The sequence below is a fragment of the Salvelinus fontinalis genome, chromosome 33 (genome assembly GCF_029448725.1).
Source record: "Salvelinus fontinalis isolate EN_2023a chromosome 33, ASM2944872v1, whole genome shotgun sequence".
Classification (NCBI taxonomy): Eukaryota; Metazoa; Chordata; class Actinopteri; order Salmoniformes; family Salmonidae; genus Salvelinus; species Salvelinus fontinalis.
This window is the reverse complement of record NC_074697.1, coordinates 19,745,111-19,773,005: the sequence shown is the minus strand read 5'-3', so window position 1 is coordinate 19,773,005 and position 27,895 is coordinate 19,745,111. Positions and strand designations below refer to the sequence as shown.

The 27,895-nt window shown below is 43.7% G+C and overlaps 1 protein-coding gene across 1 annotated transcript; it reads left to right on the top strand.

Moving 5' to 3' along the window:
- Nucleotides 1-27,861, top strand: LOC129831789 (ephexin-1-like). The gene is made up of 15 exons (XM_055895242.1): nt 1-2,701; nt 8,284-8,398; nt 8,814-9,185; nt 9,897-9,982; nt 11,178-11,413; nt 11,554-11,714; nt 11,931-12,083; nt 17,342-17,471; nt 17,637-17,711; nt 20,458-20,547; nt 22,278-22,441; nt 22,651-22,809; nt 22,949-23,028; nt 26,207-26,311; nt 26,474-27,861. Exons 1-15 carry the CDS (start codon nt 2,500-2,502, stop codon nt 26,722-26,724), a joined length of 2,379 nt encoding a protein of 792 aa, XP_055751217.1. The 5' UTR covers nt 1-2,499; the 3' UTR covers nt 26,725-27,861.
- Nucleotides 27,862-27,895: the final 34 nt, after the last annotated feature.

The following is a 27,895-nucleotide window of genomic DNA, read 5'->3' as shown; positions in this document are numbered from 1 at the left end:
ACCTATACAAAAAGCTGAAACGACACTTTAGCCAGAGGAGTTGATATACATTATGACTGAGTCCGTAAAAGCACTTTGTAGACATGTTCTATCCTGGAGCATAAGTTAATAGTTAACCACAGTAGGTGTCATATTATTATCAACAGGCTTCAGGTGTGGAATTTTAACAATGCCTTTAGCAGGCAGATTAAATCCATCGCTCGACTCAGATAACCACACTGTGGTTGGAGTTTACAAACAGCACTCTTGACCTGTGAACTAGAAAGACATGGCTTAGAAAGTGAGAGCAGAAATATGTTGAACCAGGTTACACAATACTGCATCGTCAGGGAGGGACATATTGCATACCTCAGATGTCTGACTTGAGCTCAAGGAAAATGCTCAGTGGACAAAACGCATTCCGCCCCGAAACCCATCTTCTTTGTTATGTGTCAGGGGTGTTTCAGTATCTCTCTCTATCTCTCTCTCTCTATATATATATATATCTCCCTCCCTCTCCCTCTCTATGTCTGTCAGTTCAGAAACCAACCTGTTCAATATACTGTTGACAAAGGGAGAATGAGAGTACTGATACAGTCACTATAAGTAAACATTCCTATTTTAATCACTGATTTGAGAAATCCTTTACACTTTCACTTCTCTCTCTTTTCTTTCTACAGTACCTCTCCTCCCTATTCACGTTCTCTATATTGAAACATTACTGTAATAGAGATCTATATGATTGGTTGGGTAGATCCAGTCAACAAAGCTGTGTGAATCACACAGACACGCCCGTCTGAGGAGAGGAGTCAGTAGGGTGAGTCTGGAAAAGTGTGGTGCGTTGCTCAATCTATCTCCATTGTTATTTTGTCAATGTGACGTGAGATTGTTTCTGTTGTTATTGAGACGTCAAGAAGATCTGTGTGCCTTATTGTGCCTCTAATATATTATTAGATATGAGAATCTTTCCCAGTGACACTAACTATTGTATTTGGATGATCAAGACAGAAACAGTTCTGTATAAGACATGCAGCTTCAGAGAGCTTGTGTTGTTACTCTGTCAGCCTTCCTCGATTATCTTTTGGATGTTGTGTAAATGTGTTTGACCCCCAGCCCCTCTCCATCTGGTCTGATTGGAGGGAAGGAGTTTGATGGTGCGAGGCGAACACTCTGCTCATACAACGAGGCCTCACTTAGCCATTCTCTGCATAAAGGAGCCCTGGAATTCTCTCTCCTGCTGCTGCATGGAGAAAAAAAGAACAAACTTTAAACTGTATTGATCAGGCAGCGGGTTTAGAGGGACCATCATCCACCACAAGACAAGCAGGACAACAAGCTACATATCATCTGAACACACAGTTCTATACCAAACTGGAGGACCTACAGGAGAACTGGCAGGTGTACTGGCTTTTAGTGTGTTCTCTGAGGTGTGACTAACCCATATACAGGAGAATACAAGGTATACACCACTGGGGAACACACTGAAGATCTTGAGAGGAGGGATATAAAGAAAAGGAGTGATCAGTGATCGCCATGAGGCTGAATTCCCTGGCACAGGTAAGTGGCTTTTCTGGTTCTCCAGAGCACAGAAGAGCAGAGCAGAGAGTGATGGCATGCAGGTGAGGCCAGGCCGGCCTCTGGAATGTCTTTCAGCAGGCCCCATATAGACAGTACAGCAGTGGTATTCAAAGTCGGGGTCTGCAGTGGGGTCGGCAAAATAAAAATTAAGAGAACAGATTGTTGTATGGGACAATATACAAATGTTTTTGAGAAAGATATTTAGGAAAAAAAAGTGTTGAGTAAATGTATTTTTTGGTTTCTTTTCATTTTGATAAGAGATGAAAATGTAATTAATTTAAGGATATTTGTTGATGTAAAAATAGAAATGTAATGATTTTAAGGTTGTGTCATTATATTTGGAGTGGGGTGGGATCATGAGGAAAAAAATGGTGTCCCCAGAAATTCTGACGGAAGAAATGGGGTCCCTGCTGCAAAAGTTTGAATACTACTGCAGTGCAAGGCGGTACACAGAGGGTGAGAGAGAGGGAGGGAGAGAGAGAAAAAGAGGGCGAGTCATACACAGAATCATTACAGCTTAGGGAGAGAGAGGGGGCTGACTCTGATTGGCTCCATGGCTGTTTGAGTAACTAACAACACTCCTGCCCCACAGGCAGGGGGTGGAGGAAGAGGGAGGAGTAGAGAGAGAGAGGGGAGAGGAGAGAGAGAGAGGAGGAGGGAGGAGAGAGAGACTAGGGAGAGCTACTTTGGCCTCAGTGTGCCGGGCAGTCGCTAACCTATGTGAGACTGAGCCCTGAAGTGTGTGTTGTGTTGTTGTTGTTGTGTTGCCTCACCGGGACTTGAGATTGACAGGAATGGATTTTCTCCTGGATTCTGGCTAACATTTGATGGATTCTACGCTCTCCTCTGCCCTGAAGCCAAACCCGACAGGAACTACCCCACCATCCCGGATCTGAGAACAGGAGGGGGACACACACCCCACGGAGCCTGGAGCCCATTGCCATGGCGATGACGGCCCTGTTCAGGGGCAAGTGGGGTCAAAAGTCGCAGGAGCCACCTGAGAAGCGGCCCGCAGCACCGGTGCACTCCACCAACCACGAGGAGGAAGAGGAGGATGACAGGGTCATCGCCCCCATCCGCAGGAACTCCCGCTTCTACCGTTCCATGAGGAAGAAGAGGCTGGCCTCGTCAGAACAACTTGAAAGTAAGAATAGAATACCCCCTCTTCCCTTCCGCTCTGAATTTCACCAAGCGTAGGCTACCTGGGGCAGCAGGTAGCCTAGTGGTTAGAGTGTTGGGCCAGTAACTGAAAGTTTGTTAGATCGAATTCCCGAGCTGACAAGGTAAAAATCTGTCGTTCTGCCCCTGAGCAAGGCAGTTAACCCACTGTTCCTAGGCCGTCATTGTAAATAAGAATTTGTTCTTAACTGACTTGCCTAGTTAAATAAAGGTTAAAAAATCTGTGTCTTTTGTCTACTACAGTAGAGAGTCATTAAGTTTGAGAATAAAATAATGTATTCAGTTTGAAAATACCTGGGATTCAGGTAGCATGGAATGCTGATAATCAATGTGTACAGCAGTTTTAGGAAAGTTCTGTTTGTCTACATTTAACTTAATGTAAGGCCCTAAATCTGGAGTTTAAAACTGAGCTGCTTTGGTAAATGGATCTCTTTAGCAGTGGTGGAAAAACTACCCAATTGTCTTACTTGAGTAAAAGTAAAGATACCTTAATAGAAAATGACTCAAGTAAAAGTGAAAGTCACCCGGTAAAATACTACGTGAGTAAAAGTCTGAAAGTATTTGGTTTTAAATATATTTAAGTATCAAAAGTAAATGTAATTGCTAAAATATACTTGAGTATAAAAAGTAATTTACTTGAGTATCAATTCATTTCAAATCCCTTATATTAAAGCGTTACTTTGGGATTTTGTCAATGAAGCCCTGTATCTACTTTCCCAGAGTCAGATGAACTAATGGATACCATTTTATGTCTCTGCATCCAGTATGAAGGAAGTTAGAGGTATTTTCGTGAGCCAATGCTAACTAGTGTTAGAGCAATGACTGGAAGTCTATGGTATCTACTACAGTAGCACGCTAGCAGTTACCATAGACTTCCAGGTCATTGTGCTATAGATACCATTGACTTCCAGTCATTGCTCTAGTTTGCAATTGTGCTAATGCTAGTTAGCAACTTCCTTCAAACTGCACGCAAAGATAAAAATGGTATCCACAAGTTAATCTGACTCTGGAGAAGTAGATAAAGGGCTTCATTGACAAAATTCAAAGTATCCCTTTAAGCATACCAGACAGCACGATTTTCTTGTTTTTTTAATTTACAGATAACCAGGGGCACAAACACTCAGACATAATTTATAAACAAAGCATTTGTGTTTAATGAGTCCGCCAGATCAGAGGCAGTAGGGATGACCAGGGATGTTCTCTTGATAAATCTGTGAATTGGAAAATGTTCCTGTCCTGCTAAGCAATCAAAATGTAAGGGGTACTTTTGGGTGTCAGGGAAAATATAAATAGTATTGTAAAGTACAGATACCACAAAAAATGACTTAAGTACTTCAAAGTATTTTTACTTAGTTACTTTACACCACTGCTCTTTATATCCCATTGATGGACACAGGAACCCCTGACCTCTTTCCTAAAATCATCCAGCCAATCTGTCTGGGGAATCATTGTTGTTATTCTGTGGTGTTTTATAGACCGCAGAACAGCAGTGGTTGTATTGTTCCACAGAGAACACAGGCTTGATGGTCGGCCGGTCCTGAGAGCTAATGAAAGCCAATGAAACCAGAGGAACCGGTTCCATTGTTTTATAATATGTGTTGTTTTAACAAGTCTGTATGAGTGATGCCTGTTCTTCTAGCCAACCACTTTTAACCTCCAACCTCCACGCTTCATATAGCCTGAGGCTGGAGAGGAGGAGAGCTGCCGTCACGGAAATACACCCTTCCCACTGGGCAAAAACTGGTTGAATCAACATTGTTTCCACATAATTCCAATGTGATGAGGTTGAATCAACTTGGAAAAGTGACAGGACTCTCAAAAAGTCAGCAACCCGCAATGGTGAACTATATTGCTGATTTCACATTGAATTCACACTAGTTTACAAGTTGACAAGTGAAAATCAAAACTATACGTTAAACTGGTGTCTGTGCTCAGTGGGTTTTTACACACCATAATATATTGCTATTGTCAACAAAGTATTCAGATACATGAATTTATAGGCCAATGGACTAAGAACTGTGCGCCTAAACTGTGCGCCTACACGGCAGTTATTGTATGCTGTTTTTATTTCAGCCATTCCCCTTTTTGTTTTTTACCCCAAATAAAGGTGACACCTGTACATGGTGCAGGCTTCCAAGAATAGACAGTTCATTTCTCCAGGACTCTTTCCTGGTCCCTGGTAGACTTTGCCCAGCCTGTGAGATAGGCTTTTAGGGTGTGAGGGAAATTTCTTTATATATGACCAGTTAGGTCCGGAGAGTCAGGCGCCCTAGTTAAACAAGAGCACATTGTAAAATTTATGGGACGATTATAAAACAGGATGAAAAGAGATGATGCTCTTCAAAGACTGTAACCCTTGATATTTTCTTTGAATCCTTTGAGACAAAGTCAAATCAGTATTCAACCCCTAGTGAAAGGGGTTAACCCCTGCTTAAATTTTTATTTTATTTATCTACGCAAGTCAGTTAAGAACAAATTCTTATTTACAATGACGGCCTAGGAACAGTGGGTTAACTGCCTTGTTCAGGGGCAGAACAACAGATTTTTACCTTGTCTGCTCAGGGATTCGATCCAGCAACCTTTGTGGTTACTGGCCCAACGCTCTAACCACTAGGCTACCTGCTGCCCCAAAGTTAGTTACAACTTTCAGTTTGGTTACAACTTTCAGTTTGGTAGATAACCTTATCTTATCTCTGATCAATTGCTTTTTCTTATAGGAGTAGTACAACAATTGTTGATGAACTTTTTCATTCCTCATACTCTCTCAAAACAATCTTGAATTTACAGGAATGATGTACAGTAATAGGTCAATGAGTTTAAAAAGATAGGTTGATTTATGTGTAAACGACCTACATGAGGTGTATGGGACTGGACTAGCTGTTCCATAGCTACTGAGGTGTATGGGACTGGAGTAGCTGTTCCATAGCTACTGAAGTGTATGGGACTGGACTGGCTGTTCCATAGTTACTGAGGTGTATGGGACTGGACTGGCTGTTCCATAGTTACTGAAGTGTATGGGACTGGACTGGCTGTTCCATAGCTACTGAAGTGTATGGGACTGGACTAGCTGTTCCATACCTACATGAGGTGTATGGGACTGGACAAGCTGTTCCATAGCTACATGAGGTGTATGGGACTGGACTGGCTGTTCCATAGCTACATGAGGTGTATGGGACTGGACTAGCTGTTCCATAGCTACTGAGGTATATGGGACTGGACTGGCTGTTCCATAGTTACTGAAGTGTATGGGACTGGACTGGCTGTTCCATAGTTACTGAGGGGTATGGGACTGGACTGGCTGTTCCATAGTTACTGAAGTGTATGGGGCTGGACTGGCTGTTCCATAGTTACTGAGGGGTATGGGACTGGACTGGCTGTTCCATAGTTACTGAGGGGTATGGGACTGGACTGGCTGTTCCATAGTTACTGAAGTGTATGGGACTGGACTGGCTGTTCCATAGTTACTGAAGTGTATGGGACTGGATTGGCTGTTCCATAGTTACTGAGGTGTATGGGACTGGACTGGCTGTTCCATAGCTACTGAGGTGTATGGGACTGGACTGGCTGTTCCATAGTTACTGAGGTGTATGGGACTGGACTGGCTGTTCCATAGTTACTGAGGTGTATGGGACTGGACTGGCTGTTCCATAGTTACTGAGGTATATGGGACTGGACTGGCTGTTCCATAGTTACTGAAGTGTATGGGACTGGACTGGCTGTTCCATAGCTACTGAGGTGTATGGGACTGGACTGGCTGTTCCATAGTTACTGAGGTATATGGGACTGGACTGGCTGTTCCATAGTTACTGAGGTGTATGGGACTGGACTGGCTGTTCCATAGTTACTGAGGTGTATGGGACTGGAATGGCTGTTCCATAGTTACTGAAGTGTATGGGACTGGAATGGCTGTTCCATAGTTACTGAAGTGTATGGGACTGGACTGGCTGTTCCATAGCTACTGAGGTGTATGGGACTGGACTGGCTGTTCCATAGTTACTGAGGTATATGGGACTGGACTGGCTGTTCCATAGTTACTGAGGTGTATGGGACTGGACTGGCTGTTCCATAGTTACTGAGGTGTATGGGACTGGAATGGCTGTTCCATAGTTACTGAAGTGTATGGGACTGGAATGGCTGTTCCATAGTTACTGAAGTGTATGGGACTGGACTGGCTGTTCCATAGCTACTGAGGAGTGTGAATGTAAACTGAACTCGCTGTTCTGTGGGTGTAATAAATACAACAGGTGTTCAGTGGAGTGTGTGGTAGATGTGTGCCCATAGTATTAAATGGCCTTATTTTGTCCAAGCTGGTAGGCTATTGCATAACGACTTATTAGAAGACGAATGGCCAATGTAATGCATAATACCCCCAGCAGTGTTTAAGTACAAAGTCTGTTTTGAAAGAATTTTAAATTTTTCACTGGAATCTTGCTACAAATACCTGAACAGGGATAGATTATCTCAAATGATTCTATTATATTGTATATATAGAACATCATGTGTCTTTGGCCTATGTAGTCTTAGATCAGCAGAAAAGGGTGGCACTTTGCAACTCCACTGAACTGAAGCATATCATTCCTGACTTAATGGGTGGGTGCATAGATCTTCTGTTACAACAATAACCTCGAGCATATGGAAGCACTTGCCCCGAATAAGCAGGTGGTAATCTCAGAAAAGCAGAGGGGAATTTACCTGAGTTTGAAGGCTAGCTATCTCCATCGGTCATATCTTTGAGACATCCCTACCCCATTAAAGCTGAAATTTAAAATGGTTACGGTAAGGGTTAAGATTATGGTTAAGGTCAGGGTAAGGGTAGAGGATTCGCACAGCTGTTTATCAAGAGCTCATAACTGACTAATTCAAATGTCACTGTGTGAGTGTTCTCATGAGATAATCAGTCTCTTAACTCGCCCACTTAGTGCCAGTTTGCCAGAGGAAAATCAAGTGCTTGCACGTCTGGGCGGTGTTAGTCAGTGGTGCAGCAGCTTATATGGAACCAGAATGGAGCTGCTAGGCAAACAGTGCCATTGAAAAACAATTCCTAAGTAGACTAGTTTAGCACTGGGAGGAAAACCCAGTTATTCACGTGTCCCAGGGTACAGTAATCTGCTTTGAACATGCTCTCTCTCAATCCAACTCAGGAGACTCCCCTAGCAACACATTCTTCTTTTTAAAGTGGGTTTCAAAGTCATGACTACCTGCATATCAGCCCTGTACTCAAAAGAGTCACTGTGTGTGTGTGTGTGTGTGTGTGTGTGTGTGTGTGTGTGTGTGTGTGTGTGTGTGTGTGTGTGTGTGTGTGTGTGTGTGTGTGTGTGTGTGTGTGTGTGTGTGTGTGTGTTTAATATAGGAAAATAGATATAAAGTTCTTTAATTTCCTTGTCCTTAACTCACTGTTCCCTCTTTGCCCACTCACCCTTTTCCCTTAAACCCTTACTTATCATCTCTCTCTCTCTCTCTCTCTCACCCGCTCTTCCTATCGCTCTCTCTCTCTCTCTCTCTCCCTCTCTCACCCTCTCTTCTTCTCACTCTCTCTCCCTCTTCCAGGCCCTGCAGTCTCTCTGAGGCCTGGTCCAGAGCCCAGCCCAGGCAGCAGGTCAGGCAGCAGCTCCCTCTGTGTCCCTGATCTCCAGAAACCTCCACTATCTCCCCGGGCACAGCGGTGAGCCTCGCCGTAACCCAGCCCGGACTGATTCAAACACACGTACACAGACACAGACACGCAGACACACACTCAAACTGAGGAGCAACCAGTATATCATTGTCTTTTATGAGCTGCTTTTCCATTGAGTGGCATATGAGCCTAGAGCAAGACAATACAGGACACTGTTCTTTGTTGCATATACTGTGTAAAGGAATATCAATATTCTGAATGCGCTACAGTTATATTTACATGTTAGTCATTCAGCAGACACTCTTATCTAGAGCAACTTACAGTACTGAGTGCATACATTTTCATACTATTCCGTTACTCTAATACAGTTAGAGTTATATTTGCCTCCTCATCTTCAAGTAGAGATATCACTCTTGCTTATTGTTATTGCAGCTGCTTACTACTGTGTACCTCTTGTATGTAGTACGCCAACCTCTCCACGTCACCTCCATTCCGGAACTGCGTTGCCAAGCAACGGGGAGCTCAGGAGCCCACACACACTTACTAGCGCGGCCTCTTCCCCTCTTTGGACTAGGAGAGGAGGAGGGGGAGGGGGAGGGAGGAAGGGTGCAGATGCTTCTCCAGCTAGCGGTCAGTGTGGAGGGGGCTCCACTTCCTCCTCCTCCGTTTCTAGCGCTCGGTTGTACCGGACGCACGGCATGCACACACACACTGAAGACATGGAGAGCCTCTCAGAACTCACTGCAACCGCCTGCTCCGTACGGGAGCCCGGAGGGGACATAAAGTCACCGCAACCAGCGGAGGAGCAAGTCAATGAAGAGGGCGTCAAACTCAGGTAAAAAGAAGTGGGGTGGGGTCGGGGAGAGAGGAACTGTTGGGTTCTGCAATAGTTGATAAGTGGTAATTTTGTGCTAATTGGTAATTGATTACTGAAAGTGCAGTATGTTGTTGTATTTCTGTGTAATAATATGATGAAGAGGGTGAGCTTTTTGAAGAGGTGCTCAGTGAAGTTCTAACAGTGCGTAGTGAGCTAGGCAGGCTGGAGATAGACGTGTTGTCCTCTGATTTTTCTTGTGTCTGTAGAATGAGAGGAAGTGGGAGTTGCAGCATTTCTGCACCTTCTATCAAACCCATCCTGGTAGAAAAAAGGAGCCTGGTCCCTGGTTAAAATATTGGGGCATGAATATATGTCTTGTTTTATGAGAACGTGTCTTTTAAAACACATATTAATGATCTTGAGGATGGAATCTCTCATAATATAAGGAATGGGGAGAACCAGAATTTCCAGATAGTCTGTTGACTATCTAGAAGTCAACTGTTGAGACAGTGTTAGTCAGCCCACACAAAATGAACAGCTTATATTTGACAATGTGAAATGAAGTGCTCTCAATCTGACTCTCATAGACCTCCGGATGATCCAATGAGTGTCCTTGAATTGTTGTAAATTATAGGATGAATAGTGGTTTGTCGTTGACGTCAAGGCATCTCCTTGCTCATCTCTCATCTTCATTTTCCTATCTTTCTTTCTCTCATTCTCTCTACTCAGGTTGGTGAGCAACAGGGAAAGAGTGAGCTCAACACCATTGAAAGTAGAACCCATCTGCTACAGTCTCAACATTGTCAAGAACGTTGGTGAGAAAAATGTAGCTAGTAGAACTGTCAATTCCACGCAAGGTGGAGGTAACATATGTATTCCACCCACCCTACAGTCTCCAGAGCTGCTGCTGCTGCACTAAAATAATGATCTTCTCTGTTCCACCACCTACACACGCACAGGTGGTGGTACACACAAACACACACACACACACTGCTGTTAACAACAACATATCCCATAATATTGCCTTAAAAATAACAAGATTTGCCTGAAGTTGCATCCATCTATCACTTACAACTTCACTGTGCATCTGTCAAAGTTGAAGACTGAGTTTAGTGTGTGGGCTTCTGTTCTCTGTACTTACAGTAATGGGTATAGATGAGTTCAGATAGTGATGTTCAGAGCAGTGTCACACCTAATCTCTGGATGTAAATAAATGGAGGTTCTTTGAATGGATGCATTAATGGAATAACTCAGCAGAAAGTGCTTTTTGTCAACATGTTGGTTCAAGCATGCCTCCCTCTTTCTCCTCTCTCAATCTCACCCTCTCTCTCCTTCTCTCGCTCTACCTGTCTTTTATATCCCTCTTTCTTTTCTCTCTCTCCCTCTCTTATGTAAGTGTCAATACCAGACACCCACCTACAGTAGGTGAGCATTTGAGTTTGACTGAGGAGGCTTATGCAACCGTTTCCTGTTGTTCAACATGACCTTAACGTCTATGTAGTGTGAGAGGACAGAACATGCACACACACACAGTGCTAATGTTCTCCTCCGCAACTAACCACCCTGCTTATCAATGTGCAAGTATCCAGCCCTCTTTCACCTGAAACTGGCTGAGAGAGAGGTAAAGAGAAAGAAAGGAGAGGACTGATAGAGAAATGTGAAGGAGATGAGATCCATGATTTGAAATGAGATGAGATCCATGATTTCAAATTGACTGTACACAATAACTAATGTAGTTACAACTCCACGATGTCACACAAATATGAAGGGAACGTTTTAGTTCTGGGTCACGGGGGTCAGTGTAAAGACAACAAAGAGTGGTTGTGAGTTATAAGTTTGATTCCCCTATGGGCCACATACACTGTGTGATGTGGCTTCGGACTAAAGTTCTGCTAAATAACCCTAATAATATTTTATTGTTATCAAACCAAATATGACCATGTGCTCAGACTCATGTTGTCTTGCTTCTGTCCTTTTTCATTTCTATTTTGTCCCTTTTTGTCCCTCCAGCCTTCCTGTACCAGGAGTACCGGGACACATCCAAGCAGCAGGAAATCGAGCAGCGACGGCAGCAGGATGGGTTGACCTCGGGGGTCAGCGCGGGGTTAGGGGTGACGTCCCCACCGGCCCTGCAGCTGCAGCTGAGGAACAACTCTCGCTCTCTGAGTCTGTGGCAGAACCTGGAGGTCGTGCAGCAGAGCGGCCTGCTCACCCAGCTACCGCAGAGAGAGGTCATCATACAAGAGGTGAGGGGTCAAAGGCCATACAGTAGAGAGAGAGAGGGGTAAAAGGTTATACTGGAGGCTGAAAGGTCAGAGAGGTCTTACTGGATGGTGAATGGTCAGTGAGAGCCTTACATGACCTGTGTCCTTGCTCTGTTCTCAAGGCCATGTTTGAGCTGGTGACCTCAGAGGCATCCTACTACAAGAGTCTGGAGGTGCTAGAGACCCACTTCCTGAAGAACCCTGTGCTGGTCAACACACTCAGCCAATCAGACATGCACTTCCTATTCTCCAACATTGAGGAGGTGATGAAGGCCAGTGAGAGGTAAGAGAAGCCTGTGTGTGTGACTAATCAGCCCCCCCATCCTCTCTGCAACGTGTGATTACTGATCCCTCTAAACTGCTGTGTTAAGCTTTCTGAAAGTAAAAAGTAAACAAGTCCTTATTCATCTTTCATTCCAGATCATACTGTAATACTTGTATGGTGACCTTTATTCAACTGTCCCCTGCTGATGATGTCATACTATACATCCTTCCTTAGGTTCCTGATGGACCTGGAGAACCGCATCGAACAGTCCCTCCAGATCTCAGAGGTGTGTGACATCGTCCACAACCACGCCCTCAAGCACTTCCACGTCTTTATCACCTACGTCATCAACCAGGTGTATCAGGAGAAGAACTACCGACGCATTCTGTGGGTACCCCTCCAACTAATGTCTACTATAGCACGATATGTGGTGTAACCTCTCTGTGGGTACCCCTCCAACTAATGTCTACAGTAGCACGATATGTGGTGTAACCTCTCTCTGGGTACCCCTCCAACTAATGTCTACTGTAGCACGATATGTGGTGTAACCTCTCTGTGGGTACCCCTCCAACTAATGTCTACAGTAGCACGATATGTGGTGTAACCTCTCTGTGGGTACCCCTCCAACTAATGTCTACAGTAGCACGATATGTGGTGTAACCTCTCTGTGGGTACCCCTCCAACTAATGTCTACTGTAGCATGATATGTGGTGTAAGCTCTCTGTGGGTACCCCTCCAACTAATGTCTACTATAGCACGATATGTGGTGTAACCTCTCTGTGGGTACCTCTCCAACTAATGTCTACTGTAGCATGATATGTGGTGTAAGCTCTCTGTGGGTACCCCTCCAACTAATGTCTACTGTAGCATGATATGTGGTGTTAGCTCTCTGGGTACCCCTCCAACTAATGTCTACAGTAGCATGATATGTGGTGTAACCTCTCTGTGGGTACCCCTCCAACTAATGTCTACAGTAGCACGATATGTGGTGTAACCTCTCTGTGGGTACCCCTCCAACTAATGTCTACTGTAGCATGATATGTGGTGTAAGCTCTCTGTGGGTACCCCTCCAACTAATGTCTACTGTAGCACGATATGTGGTGTAACCTCTCTGTGGGTACCCCTCCAACTAATGTCTACTATAGCACGATATGTGGTGTAACCTCTCTGGGTACCCCTCCAACTAATGTCTACTGTAGCATGATATGTGGTGTAACCTCTCTGTGGGTACCCCTCCAACTAATGTCTACAGTAGCATGATATGTGGTGTAACCTCTCTGTGGGTACCCCTCTAACTAATGTCTACTGTAGCATGATATGTAGGTTAACCTCTCTGTGGGTACCCCTCCAACTAATGTCTACTGTAGCACGATATGTGGTGTAACCTCTCTGTGGGTACCCCTCCAACTAATGTCTACAGTAGCATGATATGTGGTGTAACCTCTCTGTGGGTACCCCTCCAACTAATGTCTACAGTAGCATGATATGTGGTGTAACCTCTCTGTGGGTACCCCTCCAACTAATGTCTACAGTAGCATGATATGTGGTGTAACCTCTCTGTGGGTACCCCTCCAACTAATGTCTACAGTAGCACGATATGTGGTGTAACCTCTCTGTGGGTACCTCTCCAACCAATGTCTACTGTAGCATGATATGTGGTGTTAGCTCTCTGGGTACCCCTCCAACCAATGTCTACTGTAGCACGATATGTGGTGTAACCTCTCTGTGGGTACCCCTCCAACCAATGTCTACTGTAGCACGATATGTGGTGTTAGCTCTCTGGGTACCCCTCCAACTAATGTCTACTGTAGCACGATATGTGGTGTAACCTCTCTGTGGGTACCCCTCCAACTAATGTCTACTGTAGCATGATATGTGGTGTAACCTCTCTGTGGGTACCCCTCCAACCAATGTCTACTGTAGCACGATGTGTGGTGTAACCTCTCTGTGGGTACCCCTCTAACTAATGTCTACAGTAGCACGATATGTGGTGTAAGCTCTCTGTGGGTACCCCTCCAACTAATGTCTACTGTAGCATGATATGTGGTGTTAGCTCTCTGTGGGTACCCCTCCAACTAATGTCTACTGTAGCATGATATGTGGTGTAACCTCTCTGTGGGTACCCCTCCAACTAATGTCTACTGTAGCATGATATGTGGTGTAACCTCCTTGTGGGTACCCCTCCAACTAATGTCTACAGTAGCACGATATGTGGTGTAACCTCTCTGTGGGTACCCCTCTAACTAATGTCTACTGTAGCATGATATGTAGGTTAACCTCTGTGGGTACCCCTCCAACTAATGTCTACAGTAGCACGATATGTGGTGTAACCTCTCTGTGGGTACCCCTCCAACTAATGTCTACTGTAGCACGATATGTGGTGTAACCTCTCTGTGGGTACCCCTCCAACTAATGTCTACTGTAGCACGATTTGTAGGTTAACCTCTCTGTGGGCACCCCTCCAACTAATGTCTACTGTAGCACGATATGTGGTGTAACTTCTCTGGGTACCCCTCCCACTAATGTCTACTGTAGCACGATATGTAGGTTAACCTCTCTGTGGGTACCCCTCCAACTAATGTCTACTGTAGAATGATATGTGGTGTTAGCTCTCTGGGTATCCCTCCAACTAATGTGTACTGTAGCACGATATGTGGTGTAACCTCTCTGTGGGTACCACTCCAACTAATGTCTACTGTAGCACGATATGTGGTGTAACCTCTCTGTGGGTACCCCTCTAACTAATGTCTACTGTAGCATGATATGTAGGTTAACCTCTGTGGGTTCCCCTCCAACTAATGTCTACAGTAGCACGATATGTAGGTTAACCTCTGTGGGTACCCCTCCAACTAATGTCTACAGTAGCATGATATGTGGGTTAACCTCTCTGTGCAGTAGTACAATAGGGATGGTGTTGTGGTTGGTATTGTACCTGTGCCAAACTGTTGCCCATCACAGATCATTATCAATTTAGAATTGACAGTTCAAATCATGCTTCAACTGAGTAAAACCATCTATGTGATTTATGCACAGTAGGCCTATGTACTGTGTGTACTGACTGAATAAGATGAAGGTCTGTGAGTTGTATGACAGCATACCTGACAGAATGACACATGACTTTCAGCACAACGGGAGGTGGCTGTCTATCCTAGTAACTGAAGAGAAAGAACCTTGAGAAAGAATCTTGAGCTGTGGCTATGATAACAACAGAACACCTCTGCATTGAATAACATTCTGTTCACCTGTCCTGATCTGGGTCAAGCACACATGTCCCCTCAATATCTGTGTATATCTGTGTGTGTGTGTGTGTGTGCGTGTGTGTATATATATATATGTCTCTCTGTGTATGTATACGTACAGTATGTGTCCCTGCTTGTGTCTGGGTGGATTTGTCTCTGTGCCTATATATGTACAGTATGTGTGTGTGTGTGTGTGTGTGTGTGTGTGTGTGTGTGTGTGTGTGTGTGTGTGTGTGTGTGTGTGTGTGTGTATTAGGGTTTTTAATGAGAGAACAGAACAGGGTTTGTATTGGTAATGATGGCAGGTTGATTGTGTGTGTGTGTGTGTGTGTGTGTGTGTGTGTGTGTGTGTGTGTGTGTGTGTGTGTGTGTGTGTGTGTGTGTGTGTGTATTAGGGTTTTTAATGAGAGAACAGAACAGGATTTGTATTGATAAGGATGGCAGGTTGATTGCTTTGCGTAGAAGCAGTAGCAGGGTGTGGTTGTTTGTCAACATAGATGTCTGTCCTGTCCCTCACCACCATCACCACATACCTGAGAGAAAGACTGACGTTCCCACGCAGGCAGCTCTACAGGAAAGCATGGATGGTAGAGACGCACTGGGAGCTGAGCCAGTTACCAAACACCAGACGCCCACTGGAAAAAACATACCATGGAGTTTAGAGCTGTGAAGCAATACCAAAATATGACACACTGTAGGTCTGTATCAAGAGATTTAGGGTAGGAAACTCCATGGCATTGGGGCCAGATTTTAGGAACTCCATCACCTACAATATCACATCACATCATTACATTTACTCACGCCTTAGTGATGTACATGGAACTGCCAAAATAAAGGAAACACCAACATAAGTGTCTTAATAGCGCATTGGGCCACTAGGAGACAGAACCGCTTCAATGCATCTTGGCATAGATTCTACATGTGTCTGGAACTCTATTGGAGGGACGCGGCACCATTCTTCCACAAGAAACTCCACCATTTGGTGTTCTGTTGATGGTGCTGGAAAACGCCGTCTCAGGCGCCGCCCCTGAATCTCCCATAAGTGTTCAATTGGGTTGAGATCTGGTGACTGAGATGGCCATGACATATGGTTTACATCGTTTTCATACTCATCAAACCATTCAGTGACCACTCGTGGCCTGTGGATGGGAGCATTGTCATCCTATGGGGGCATACCATGGTAGGCCAAATAATGGCCTGCCCAGCATTTTTATACATGACCCTAGGCACGATGGGAAGTTAATTGCTTAATTAACTCAGCAACCACACCTGTGTGGAAACACCTGCTTTCAATATACATTGTATCCCTCATTTACTCAAGTGTTTCCATTATTTTGGCAGTTACCTGTATGTGCTGTACTGACATGTTCCATATAATGTGATATAGCGATCATCAGCATAGCATTAACAACCATTAACAACATAAGAGCGTCAGTGACTGCTGTGAGTCACCTAGGTATTGGTGACAGTGTGAGCAGCTGTTTTGCTCTGCAGTGAGTGCATTCTCCCCTCAAGGCTTGCTGGGAGATTCTTAAGAGCTTTCCACTGCTGCCTCTCATTCCTAAACAGATTATTGATAGACTCCACACAGAGAGGGCAACACTCGCAAAGTCGATGCAAAAAACACCTTTCCTTCTTATAAAACGCTATGGGAAAGAACTAAGCTTGCTGAGCTAGAGATAAGGCTAACTTTAGAGAGGGAGACCTCTGCTGGGCAGTTGGTTGTACTGCCAAGACAGGGACACATAGTATTGATGGATGGATCTGTGTGGTCGGTGTGTTTGGACCTGCCTGGATGACGTCAGTGTGGTGATTTGTTGCTCTGAGTAAAAGTTCCGCTAATATCGTAAAGCATTAGTAATAGTAGTCTGCTGCAACATGTAGCAGTTCTGTGAAGCTTGTCTACTCTCTGCGTAGGCCATCTGTGGTCAGACAACCCCATTGATTCAGTCTGTGGTGGTTCGAACATGCCTGTGTTTTGTGTTGGCTGTCTTTGTGGTGGTTCGAACATGCCTGTGTTTTGAGTTGGCTGTCTTTGTGGTGGTTCGAACATGCCTGTGTTTTGAGTTGGCTGTCTTTGTGGTGGTTCGAACATGCCTGTGTTTTGTGTTGGCTGTCTTTGTGGTGGTTCGAACATGCCTGTGTTTTGAGTTGGCTGTCTTTGTGGTGGTTCGAACATGCCTGTGTTTTGAGTTGGCTGTCTTTGTGGTGGTTCGAACATGCCTGTGTTTTGTGTTGGCTGTCTTTGTGGTGGTTCGAACATGCCTGTGTTTTGAGTTGGCTGTCTTTGTGGTGGTTCGAACATGCCTGTGTTTTGTGTTGGCTGTCTTTGTGGTGGTTCGAACATGCCTGTGTTTTGTGTTGGCTGTCTTTGTGGTGGTTCGAACATGCCTGTGTTTTGTCCAGACAGGGAAACCAGTCATTCCGTGAGACCATGGCTCATCTGGAGAACCATCCGCATGTCCGAGGCCTCTCTTTCACCTCCTTCCTCATCCTCCCCTTCCAGAGGATCACAAGACTCAAAATGCTGGTCCAGGTAAGTGGAGCAAGAGAGTGGGCTGAACCAAGATGGGGGGAGCATAGCATTTCTGAATCGCAAATAATAGTTATGATAATGCTTTACTGTGTGCTAATATATTGCAGTATCAGTATCCAGGATGTAAGTTTTGCGTTGAGCTTCTGATGCTGTGTTTGCTTGCAGAACATTCTGAAGAAGGCGGAGGAGAATTCAGAGATGGAGGCCAATGCCATCAAGGCTCACCATCAGCTGGAGCAGGTACGGTAACAGTACCAAACCATTTACAGTACCAAACCAGTTTACAGCACTAAACCAGTCTGGGAGAGATGACAGAGTGCTGGATTTGGTTCAGTACTGGCCTAGGGCATGTTAGAGGAAGTAGTGCGGTTGTGGTTATGGGCTCAGGGCCTGTCATGGTGTTGAGTGTTGCATTAAAAACAATCATCACCATCATCATGTTGGGAAGACTTAGTCTTGCCACGACTGTCTATGCTTTGTAAGGAATGATGACTGTCATGATGAGGTTATTTGTAGTTGCCACAAACAAAGGAATGTGGTTTTAATTGGAGCATCAAGTATAGCCTCTACATAAATATTTGCTTCTCTCTGAAACAGGTTTAGCACTCTTTCCTTTGGACTCACAATTTGCATATATTCTTTGCCTCACAGTAATGTTTGTTAGAGAGATTCTCTGGTACTTTTATATAATTATTTGAAAGTAGTTCTGAAAGTGGCACTCATGAGCCACTCGACCTAGTCTCGGGCCTAACAACACCCGTGCCAATATATCCTCCAAACACCAGCTTCTTGGGCATGATCGCTTAATTATACCATGTCATTGTTGAATACCCCCTTCTGATTGGCATGAATATCATTCTAGAATGTGCATTATTTCCCTATAACGCATGGTATATTTGCACGGTAGAATTCAATGGCTATAGTTCATTTTTACATGTTTTGTTTGAGCTGCTTTTGAAAGCAAAAGTCTAATTGAAAACATATTGGTATTATTGAATTTGATTCTCCTAATAGAAAGCTAGAACTGATGATTTGGTTAAGCAAGTCTGTTTGTTTGGTTACCACGGCAGCTACTGTAGCTACAGTTGAAGTCGGAAGTTTACATACACCTTAGCAAAGTACATTTAAACTCAGTTTTTCTCAATTCCTGACTTTTAATCCTAGTAAAAATGCCATGTCTTAGGTCAGTTAGGATCACCACTTTATTTTAGGAAGGTGAAATGTCAGAATAATAGTAGACAGAATGATTTATTTCAGCATTTATTTCTTTCAACACATTCCCAGTGGGTCAGAAGTTTACATACACTCAATTAGTATTTGGTAGCATTGCCTTTAAATTGTTTAACCTGGGTCAAACGTTTCGGGTAGCCTTCCACAAGCTTCCCACAATAAGTTGGGTGAATTTTGGCCCATTCCTCCTGACAGAGCTGGTGTAACTGAGTCAGGTTTGTAGGCCTCCTTGCTTGCACACGCTTTTTCAGTTCTGCCCACACATTTTCTCTAGGGTTGAGGTCAGGGCTTTGTGATGGCCACTCCAATACCTTGACTTTGTTGTTTTTAAGCCATTTTGCCGCAACTTTGGATGTATGCTTGGGGTCATTGTCCATTTGGAAGACCCATTTGCGCCCAAGCTTTAACTTCCTGACTGATGTCTTGAGATGTTGCTTCAATATATCCACATACTTTTATTTCCTCATGATGCCATCTATTTTGTGAAGTGTTCTTCGGCTTGCAAGCCTCCCCCTTTTTCCTCCAAACATAACGATGGTCATTATGACCAAACAGTTCTATCTTTGTTTCATCAGACCAGACCAAAACGTACATTCTTTGTCCCCATGTGCAGTTGCAAACCGTAGCCTGGCTTTTTTATGGCGGTTTTGTAGCAGTGATTCCTTCCTTGCTGAGCAGCCTTTCAAGTTATGTCGATATTGGACTCGTTTTACTGTGGATATATACTGTTGTACCTGTTTCCTCCAGCATCTTCACAAGGTTCTTTTCTGTTGTTCTGTGATTGATTTGCACTTTTCGCACCAAAGTACGTTCATCTCTAGGAGAAAGAACACGTCTCCTTCCTGAGCGGTATGATGGCTGCGTGGTCCCATGGTGTTTATACTTGCGTGCTATTGTTTGTACAGTGTTTGGAAATTGCTCCCAAGGATGAACCAGACTTGTGGAGGTCTACAATTGTTTTTCTGAGGTCTTGGCTGATTTCTTTTGATTTTCCCAAGATGTCAAGCAAAGAGGCACTGAGTTTGAAGGTAGACCTTGAAATACATCCACAGGTACACCTCCAATTGACTCAAATGATGTCAATTAGCCTATCGGAAGCTTCTAAAGCCATGACAATTTTCTGGAATTTTCCAAGCTGTTTAAAGGCACAGTCAACTTAGTGGATGTAAACTTCTGACCCTCTGGAATTGTGATACAGTGAATTATAAATTAAATAATCTTTCTGTAAACAATTGTTGGAAAAATGACTTGTGTCATGCACAAAGTAGATGTCCTAACCGACTTGCCAAAACTATAGTTTTTTAACAAGAAATTTGTGGAGTGGTTGAAAAATGACTTTTAATGACTTTTAATGACCAACCTAAGTGTATGTAAACTTCCGACTTCAACTGTATCTAGTAAACTTGCTAGCTACTTCAATGGATGTTGAACAAATTTCTATGGGCAAATGAACAAAATTCTAGTAGCAAATGTGCTCAATTATAGCAATGGTATAAAAGGGATAATCAACTCGGGGCTCTTTGTGTTCTCTGGAACACACCTTCTAAGTTGTTTATTATTTTCCATAGAATGCATAACCCTCGTTGATTATCCCTTACATAAACTACACATTGACACATCCAGCCCAAAGCGGGAGATTTAAAAAAGACTTACTAGTCGCCAAAGTTCCGGAGCATGTCTTTAACTGCCTATATACAATTCCAAGGGAGTGTTGGGATGTGTTCCTTATATAATGGTTTGTTTGTGCATATGTCAGATTGTGAAGGAGTGCAACGAGGGTGTGAGGAAGATGAGTCGTACAGAGGAACTCATCAGCATTGAGAAAACACTGGAGTTCAAGTCTAAGGTACCTGCAGTCACCAGTCATGTGACAACATGTCTATATTCTATAGACTGGCACAAACAGACTTGGTCAAAGGTTATGTATCTCAGTTAGGTTCCAAGCATTTGGCTACACCCTCAGTAACATCTGCTAAATATATGTATGTGAACTATGAAATTTGATTTGATTGCTTGTTTGATTCCTTTAACTTTTCTGGGAAGGGGGTTCCGCTAGCGGAACACCTGGTCTTCAGCCAGTGAAATTGCAGGGCGCCAAATTCAAACAACAGAAATCTCATAATTAAAATTCCTCAAACATACAAGTATTATACACCATTTTAAAGATAAACTTCTTGTTAATCCAACCACAGTGTCCGATTTCAAAAAGGCTTTACGGTGAAAGCACACCATGTGATTATGTTAGGACAGCGCCTAGCCACAAACCATACAGACATTTTCCAGCCAAGGAGAGGTGTCACTAAAGTCAGAAATAGCGTTAAAATTAATCCCTAACCTTTGAGGATCTTCATCTGGTGGCACTCCCAGGACTCCATGTTACACAATAAATGTTTGTTTTGTTCGATAAAGTTAATCTTTATGTCCAAAAACCTCAGTTTAAATTAGCGCGTTATGATCAGTAATGCATTGTCTCAAACAAACATCCAGTGAAATTGCAGAGAGCCAAATCAAATTACAGAAATACTCATCATAAACATTGATGGAAGATACAAGTGTTATACATAAGCTTAAAGATAAACTTCTTGTTAATCCAGCCGCTGTGTCAGATTTAAAAAAGGCTTTACGGCGAAAGCACACCATGCTATTATGTTAGGACAGCGCCTAGCCACAAAACCATACAGACATTTTCCAGCCAAGGAGAGGTGTCACAAAAGTCAGAAATAGCGTTAAAATTAAGCACTTACCTTTGATGATCTTCATCTGGTGGCACCCCCAGGACTCCATGTTACACAATAAATGTTTGTTTTGTTCGATAAAGTTAATCTTTATGTCCAAAACCCTCCTTTTTGTTCACGCGTTTAGTTCAGTAATCCATATGCACAAAATCCAGACAAAGTCAAAAAAGTTTCATTAAAGTTCGTAGAAACATGTCAAATTATGTTTCTAATCACACCTTAGGGTGTTTTTATCATAAATATTCAATAATGTTTCAACCGAACAATACTGTTTTTATTAGAAAGAAAAGGGAACGAACGTCGCCCTCACGGCCACGCGCGATAGACAACTCATGCTTTCAGCTGAGCCACTTACTCTGAGTGCTCTTATTCTCTCCCCTTTCACAATAGAAGCCTGAAACAACTTCTAAAGACTGTTGACATCTACTGGAAGCCTTAGGAAGTGCAATCTGACCCCACAGACACTGGATATTCGATAGGCATTCACTTAAACTATGAACCTCAGAATTCCCACTTCCTGGTTGGATTTTTCTCAGGTTTTCGCCTGCCATATGAGTTCTGTTATACTCACAGACATTATTTTAACAGTTTTGGAAACTTTAGAGTGTTTTCTATTCAAATCTACTAATTATATGCACATTCTAGCTTCTGGGCCTGAGTAACAGGCAGTTTACTCTGGGCACGCTTTTCATCCAAACTTCCCAATGCTGCCCCCTATCCCAAATTAAGGAGATCGATAGACCGAAATGTTGGCATTTCAACAGCAAAAAAACGGATGTAAAAAAGAGATCTCTATGATCTATAATAACCTTGAGTTGAACCTGTGACCCTTTCCCTCCAGTCGGTGCCGGTGATCTCCCACTCCCGCTGGCTGCTGAAGAAGGGTGAGGTGCAGCAGATGACCGGGCCAAAGAGCACTAGGACCATGCGGAGCAAGAAGCTCCACCACCCTGTCTACCTGTTCCTCTTCAACAACCTGCTACTCATCACCAAGCGCAGCTCCAGGTCAGCACATGACATCACCACACAGAGACAGCTAGTGGTCATTGAGGGGTCGCAGTGCACACCCACTTTCAGTCTGGGACTTTCTATTGCCCCCCCCCCAACACATAATTTTGTATACAGGCAGTTTTGAAGTCCACTTCCTGCCAAACTGCCCTTTGTCACATGAGGCTTTGTATACGTGTGTGTGTGTGTGTGTGTGTCTTCGACAGTGGTGAGAAGTTCCAGGTGCTGGACTCGTGCACGCGGGCCATGCTGAGAACTGAGGACATGGAAGACCAGGGTCAGATGCTGGCTAACGTGTTCAACCTGAAACTTCTGGAGAACCAGGAGGAGAGGCATGTCAACTACATGCTCAAGACCTCCAGCATGTGAGTGACTACAACTAACAGCATTATATATGAGTCTCAAGTCCCATCGGCACCTAGTGTACTCCGTACAGTACTTCTCTGTATGTCATTGATCTGTTATTAACAATCTCCCATGTGTGTGCCTGTGTGCTGCTGCCAGGAGTGATAAGCTGCGCTGGATCTGTGCTCTCACGCCAAACCGCCGCACGCGATTCATGTCCACCAGCGCCCACCAACCAGGTGAGACGTACACAAAGATGACACACACCAACACAGAGATGACATCCACTACTCACAAATTAACTTTTAGGTGCCAAATAACAGGTGGTATAGACTACCATTCAAAAGTTTGGGGTCACTTAGAAATGTCCTTGTTTTCCATTAAATGAGTTGCAAAATGAATAGGAAATACAGTCAAGACGTTGACAAGGGTTTCCCATGATGTCAAGCAAAGAGGCACTGAGTTTGAAGGTAGGCCTTGAAATACAACCACGGGTACACCTCCAATTGACTCAAATGATGTCAATTAGCCTATCAGAAGCTTCTAAAGCCATGACATCATTTTCTGGAATTTTCCAAGCTGTTTAAAGGCACAGTCAACTTAGTGTATGTAAAGTTCTGACCCACTGGAATTGTGATACAGTGAATTATAAATTAAATAATCTGTCTGTAAACAATTGTTGGAAAAATGACTTGTGTCATGCACAAAGTAGATGTCCTACCGACTTGCCAAAACTATAGTTTGTTAACAAGAAATGTGTGGAGTGGTTGAAAAATGAGTTTTAATGACTCCAACGTAAGTGTATGTAAACTTCCGACTTCAACTGTATCTAGTTAGCTACTTCAGTGGATGTTGAACACATTTCTATTGGCAAATGAACACAATTCTAGTAACAAATGTGCTAAATTATAGCCATAGTATCAAAGCCAGCAGCATACCACCCTGCATACCACTGCTGGCTTGCTTCTGAAGCTAAGCAGGGTTGGTCCTGGTCAGTCCTTGGATGGGAGACCAGATGCTGCTGGAAGTGGTGTTGGAGGGCCAGTAGGAGGCACTCTTTCCTCTGGTCTAAAAAATATCCCAATGCCCCAGGGCAGTGATTGGGGACACTGCCCTGTGTAGGGTGCCGTCTTTCGGATGGGACGTTAAACGGGTGTCCTGACTCTCTGAGGTCATTAAAGATCCCATGGCACTTATCGTAAGAGTAGGGGTGTTAACCCCGGTGTCCTGGCTAAATTCACAATCTGGCCCTCAAACCATCATGGTCACCTAATAATCCCCAGTTTACAATTGGCTCATTCATCCCCCTCCTCTCCCCTGTAACTATTCCCCAGGTTGTTGCTGTAAATGAGAACGTGTTCTCAGTCAACTTACCTGGTAAAATAACGGTAAAAATAAAATAAAATAAAAAAAGGCATAATCAACTCGGGGCTCTTTGCGTTCTCTGGAAAATAATGCAACTCTGTAGGTCAGTTCCGAACACACCTTCTAAGTTGTTTATTATTTTCCATAGAACGCATAACCCTCGTTGATTATCCCTTACATAAACTACACATTGACACATCTAGCCCAAAGCGGGAGATTTAAAAAAGACTTATTAGTCGCCAAAGTTCCGGAGCATGTCTTTAACTGCCTATATACAATTCCAAGGGAGTGTTGGGATAGGTTTCTTATATAATGGTTTGTTTGTGCATATGTCAGATTGTGAAGGAGTGCAACGAGGGTGTGAGGAAGATGAGTCGTACCTAGGAACTCATCAGCATTGAGAAAACACTGGAGTTCAAGTCTAAGAAATGTCCTTGTTCTCCATGAAAACATACATGAAATGAGTTGCAAAATGAATAGGAAATATAGTCAAGATGTTGACAAGGTTATAAATAATGATTTTTAGTTGGAATAATAATTGTGTCCTTCAAACTTTGCTTTTGTCAAAGAATCCTCCATTTGCATAAATTACAGCCTTGCAGACCTTTGGCATTCCAATTGTCAATTTGTTGAGGTAAACTGAAGAGATTTCACCCCATGCTTCCTGAAGCACCTCCCACAAGTTGGATTGGCTTGTTGGGCAATTCTTATGTACCATACGGTCAAGCTACTCCCACAACAGCTCAATAGGGTTGAGATCCGGTGACTGTGCTGGCTACTTCATTATAGACAGAATACCAGCTGACTGCTTCTTCCCTAAATAGTACTTGAATAGTTTGGAGCTGTGCTTTGGGTCATTGTCCTGTTGTAGGAGGAAATTGGCTCCAATTAAGCGCCGTCCACAGAGTATGGCATGGCGTTGCAAAACGGAGTGATAGCCTTCCTTCTTCAAGATCCCTTTTACCCTGTACAAATCTCCCACTTAACCACCACCAAAGCACCCCCAGACCATCACATTGCCTCCAACATGCTTGACAGATAGCGTCAAGCACCTCTCCAGCATCTTTTCATTTTTTCTGCGTCTCACGAATGTTCTTCTTTGTGATCCGAACACCTCAAACTTAGATTCGTCTGTCAATAACACTTTTTTCCAATCTACGTCTGTCCAGGGTCTGTGTTCTTTTGCCCATCTTAATCTTTTCTTTTTGTTGGCCAGTCTGAGATATGGCTGTTTCTTTGCAACTCTACCTAGAAGGCCAGCATCCCGGAGTCGCCTCTTTACTGTTGACATTGAGACTGGTGTTTTGCGGGTACTGTTTAATGAAGCTGCCAGTTGAGGACTTGTGAGGTGTCTGTTTCTCAAACTAGACACTCTAATGTACTTGTCCTCTTGCTCAGTTGTGCACCGGGGCCTCCCACTCCTCTTTCTATTCTGGTTAGAGCCAGTTTGCACTGTTCTGTGAAGGGAGTAGTACACAGCGTTGTACGAGATCTTCAGTTTCTTGGCAATTTCTCGCATGGGAAAGCCTTCATTTCTCAGAACAAGCATAGACTGATGAGTTTCAGAAGAAAGTGCTTTGTTTCTTGCCATTTTGAGCCTGTAATTGAACCCATAAATGCTGATGCTCCAGATACTCAACTAGTCTAAAGAAGGCCAGTTTGATTGCTTCTTTAATCAGAACAACAGTTTTCAGCTGTGCTAACATAATTGCAAAAAGGTTTTCTAATGATCAATTAGCCTTTTAAAATGTTACACTTGGATTAGCTAACACAACGTGCCATTCGAACACAGGAGTGATGGTTGCTGATAATGGGTCTCTGTACACCTATGGAGAAATTCCATAAAAATTCAGCCGTTTACAGCTACAATAGTCTTTTACAACATTAACAATGTCTACACTGTATTTCTGATCCATTTTATGTTATTTTAATGGACCAAAAAAATTGTGTTTCTTTCAAAAACAAGGACATTTCTAAGTGACCCCAAACTTTTGAACGGTAGTGAATAGGTTATTAATGTGCCTGTGTGTGTGTGCGTGCGTGTGTGGTCAGCCTCTCCCCAGGTCCAGTGTATTCAGTCGTACTTGTCTCAGGAGCCAGATGAGCTGTCCATTGAGATGGCTGACGTGTTGAACATCCTGGAGAGGACAGATGACGGTGAGACCAGACAACATATCTCCTGGGAGATCTTAGTACTAGGAGCTCTAGTGTAGATTCAACAGGCTGCCTGTTAGTTAATATCTCTTTTTACTCCCTCTCTTTCTTTACCTACACTCCTCTTCCACTCTTCCCTCTCTCTCCTCTCTATCACCCCCTCAGGCTGGATGATGGGTGAGAGGCTCCATGATGGAGAGAAGGGCTGGTTCCCCTGTCGGGTAATAGAGGAGATCAAGAACCAGGAAGTGCGGGCCCGGAACCTCAGGGAGAGCCAGAGGATCCACCTGGCCCAGGAAGGGGGCACTTCCTCAGGGGCCAGACTGGGCTCCAGGGGTGGCAGACGCACCCCCAAAACCCCCAAAGTCTCAAATTTCTTCGGTACCTGGACTGACCAGTCAGAGGAGGAACAGTGAAGCACATGATATTTCACACTGAAAGTGATTGGTTGGAACCCCCTGGCATCAATTTTTACTGGACCACATGGATCAAATGACAGAGATCATGTGATTTGAGTATGGGATTGCATTGGAAGAAAGTGACATCATGCAATGACATTATTTCCGATTAACTGTTTCCCTTTCTCAGGTGGTTTTGGTTTGCCAGGGTTTAGGTTCCCAGGCTCCAGGGTTTAGGTTCCCAGGCTCCAGGGTTTAGATTCCCAGGCTCCAGGGTTTAGGTTCCCAGGCTCCAGGGTTTAGGTTCCCAGGCTCCCCTGATCGGTCCTACAATCAGAGTACTTCTTCCATAACTCCAACACACTGCATGTCTTACACTACTTCCAGTGGAATGATTCAGCACTAACAGTCTAACTGTAAAACAAGGCTCTGGTGGAACAGGAGCTATGCATGTGATGGGAGAAGATAACCACAGAAACAGTTCTCAAGGGGATGGTAACATGTGAATATATCGTAACCTTGCCTCAACTGCATGGGGCAATTTTTTTCTTCATTTTTTTAAAAGCGCTTCTTTGCTAGAAATGTAATTCCCCCGGAACAATGGCTTGACGATCCACCCTTTTGTAAAGAGCAACTCCCCTATTGAAACCATACAAGAAGCACGTTTTAAAATCCACCCACCAGCACTGAATGGAAAATAACCGTGAATGTTTCATGATTCTGTACAGTAAATAGAACAATCACATGACAGAGTGCTTAGTATTGGGCTGGAGGTAATTGACTAGAGAAGACAAGCCCTACAGAATCACAGGCCTTGCTTAATCAGTGGATGTGTTCTTGGGGTCAGTTCCCTTGCCAATACTGATATGCCACTTACACACACACACTTGGGGAAATCCTGCACAACTTCTCCAATGTCAAAAACCCTCCACAGACACCTGGTCCTGAAGCATCTGAACAGAATGTGCCAGCACACCGACAGCACTGGAATGGCATGCGAGTGACAAAACATGTGTGTGTATGATGAGTATGTGTATGTGTGCATACTGTATGCCTTGAATGTTCAATATATAATTAAATAATTACTGAAACATTGTGCAATTTAATTATGTAAGAAGTAATTTATTGTTAATAAAATCTAAATCTGAAATTCAACTGGACATGATTTGTTTATTATGTTGATAACTGG

What these genes read in the sequence shown, in the direction of transcription:
- LOC129831789 (XM_055895242.1), top strand. Translation starts at nt 2,500, where the DNA reads ATGGCGATGACGGCCCTGTTCAGGGGCAAGTGGGGTCAAAAGTCGCAG. An exon ending in GTGATGAAGGCCAGTGAGAG is followed by an intron (nt 11,715 to 11,930) that starts GTAAGAGAAGCC and finishes ATCCTTCCTTAG; the next exon opens with GTTCCTGATGGACCTGGAGA. An exon ending in CTCACCATCAGCTGGAGCAG is followed by an intron (nt 17,712 to 20,457) that starts GTACGGTAACAG and finishes TGCATATGTCAG; the next exon opens with ATTGTGAAGGAGTGCAACGA.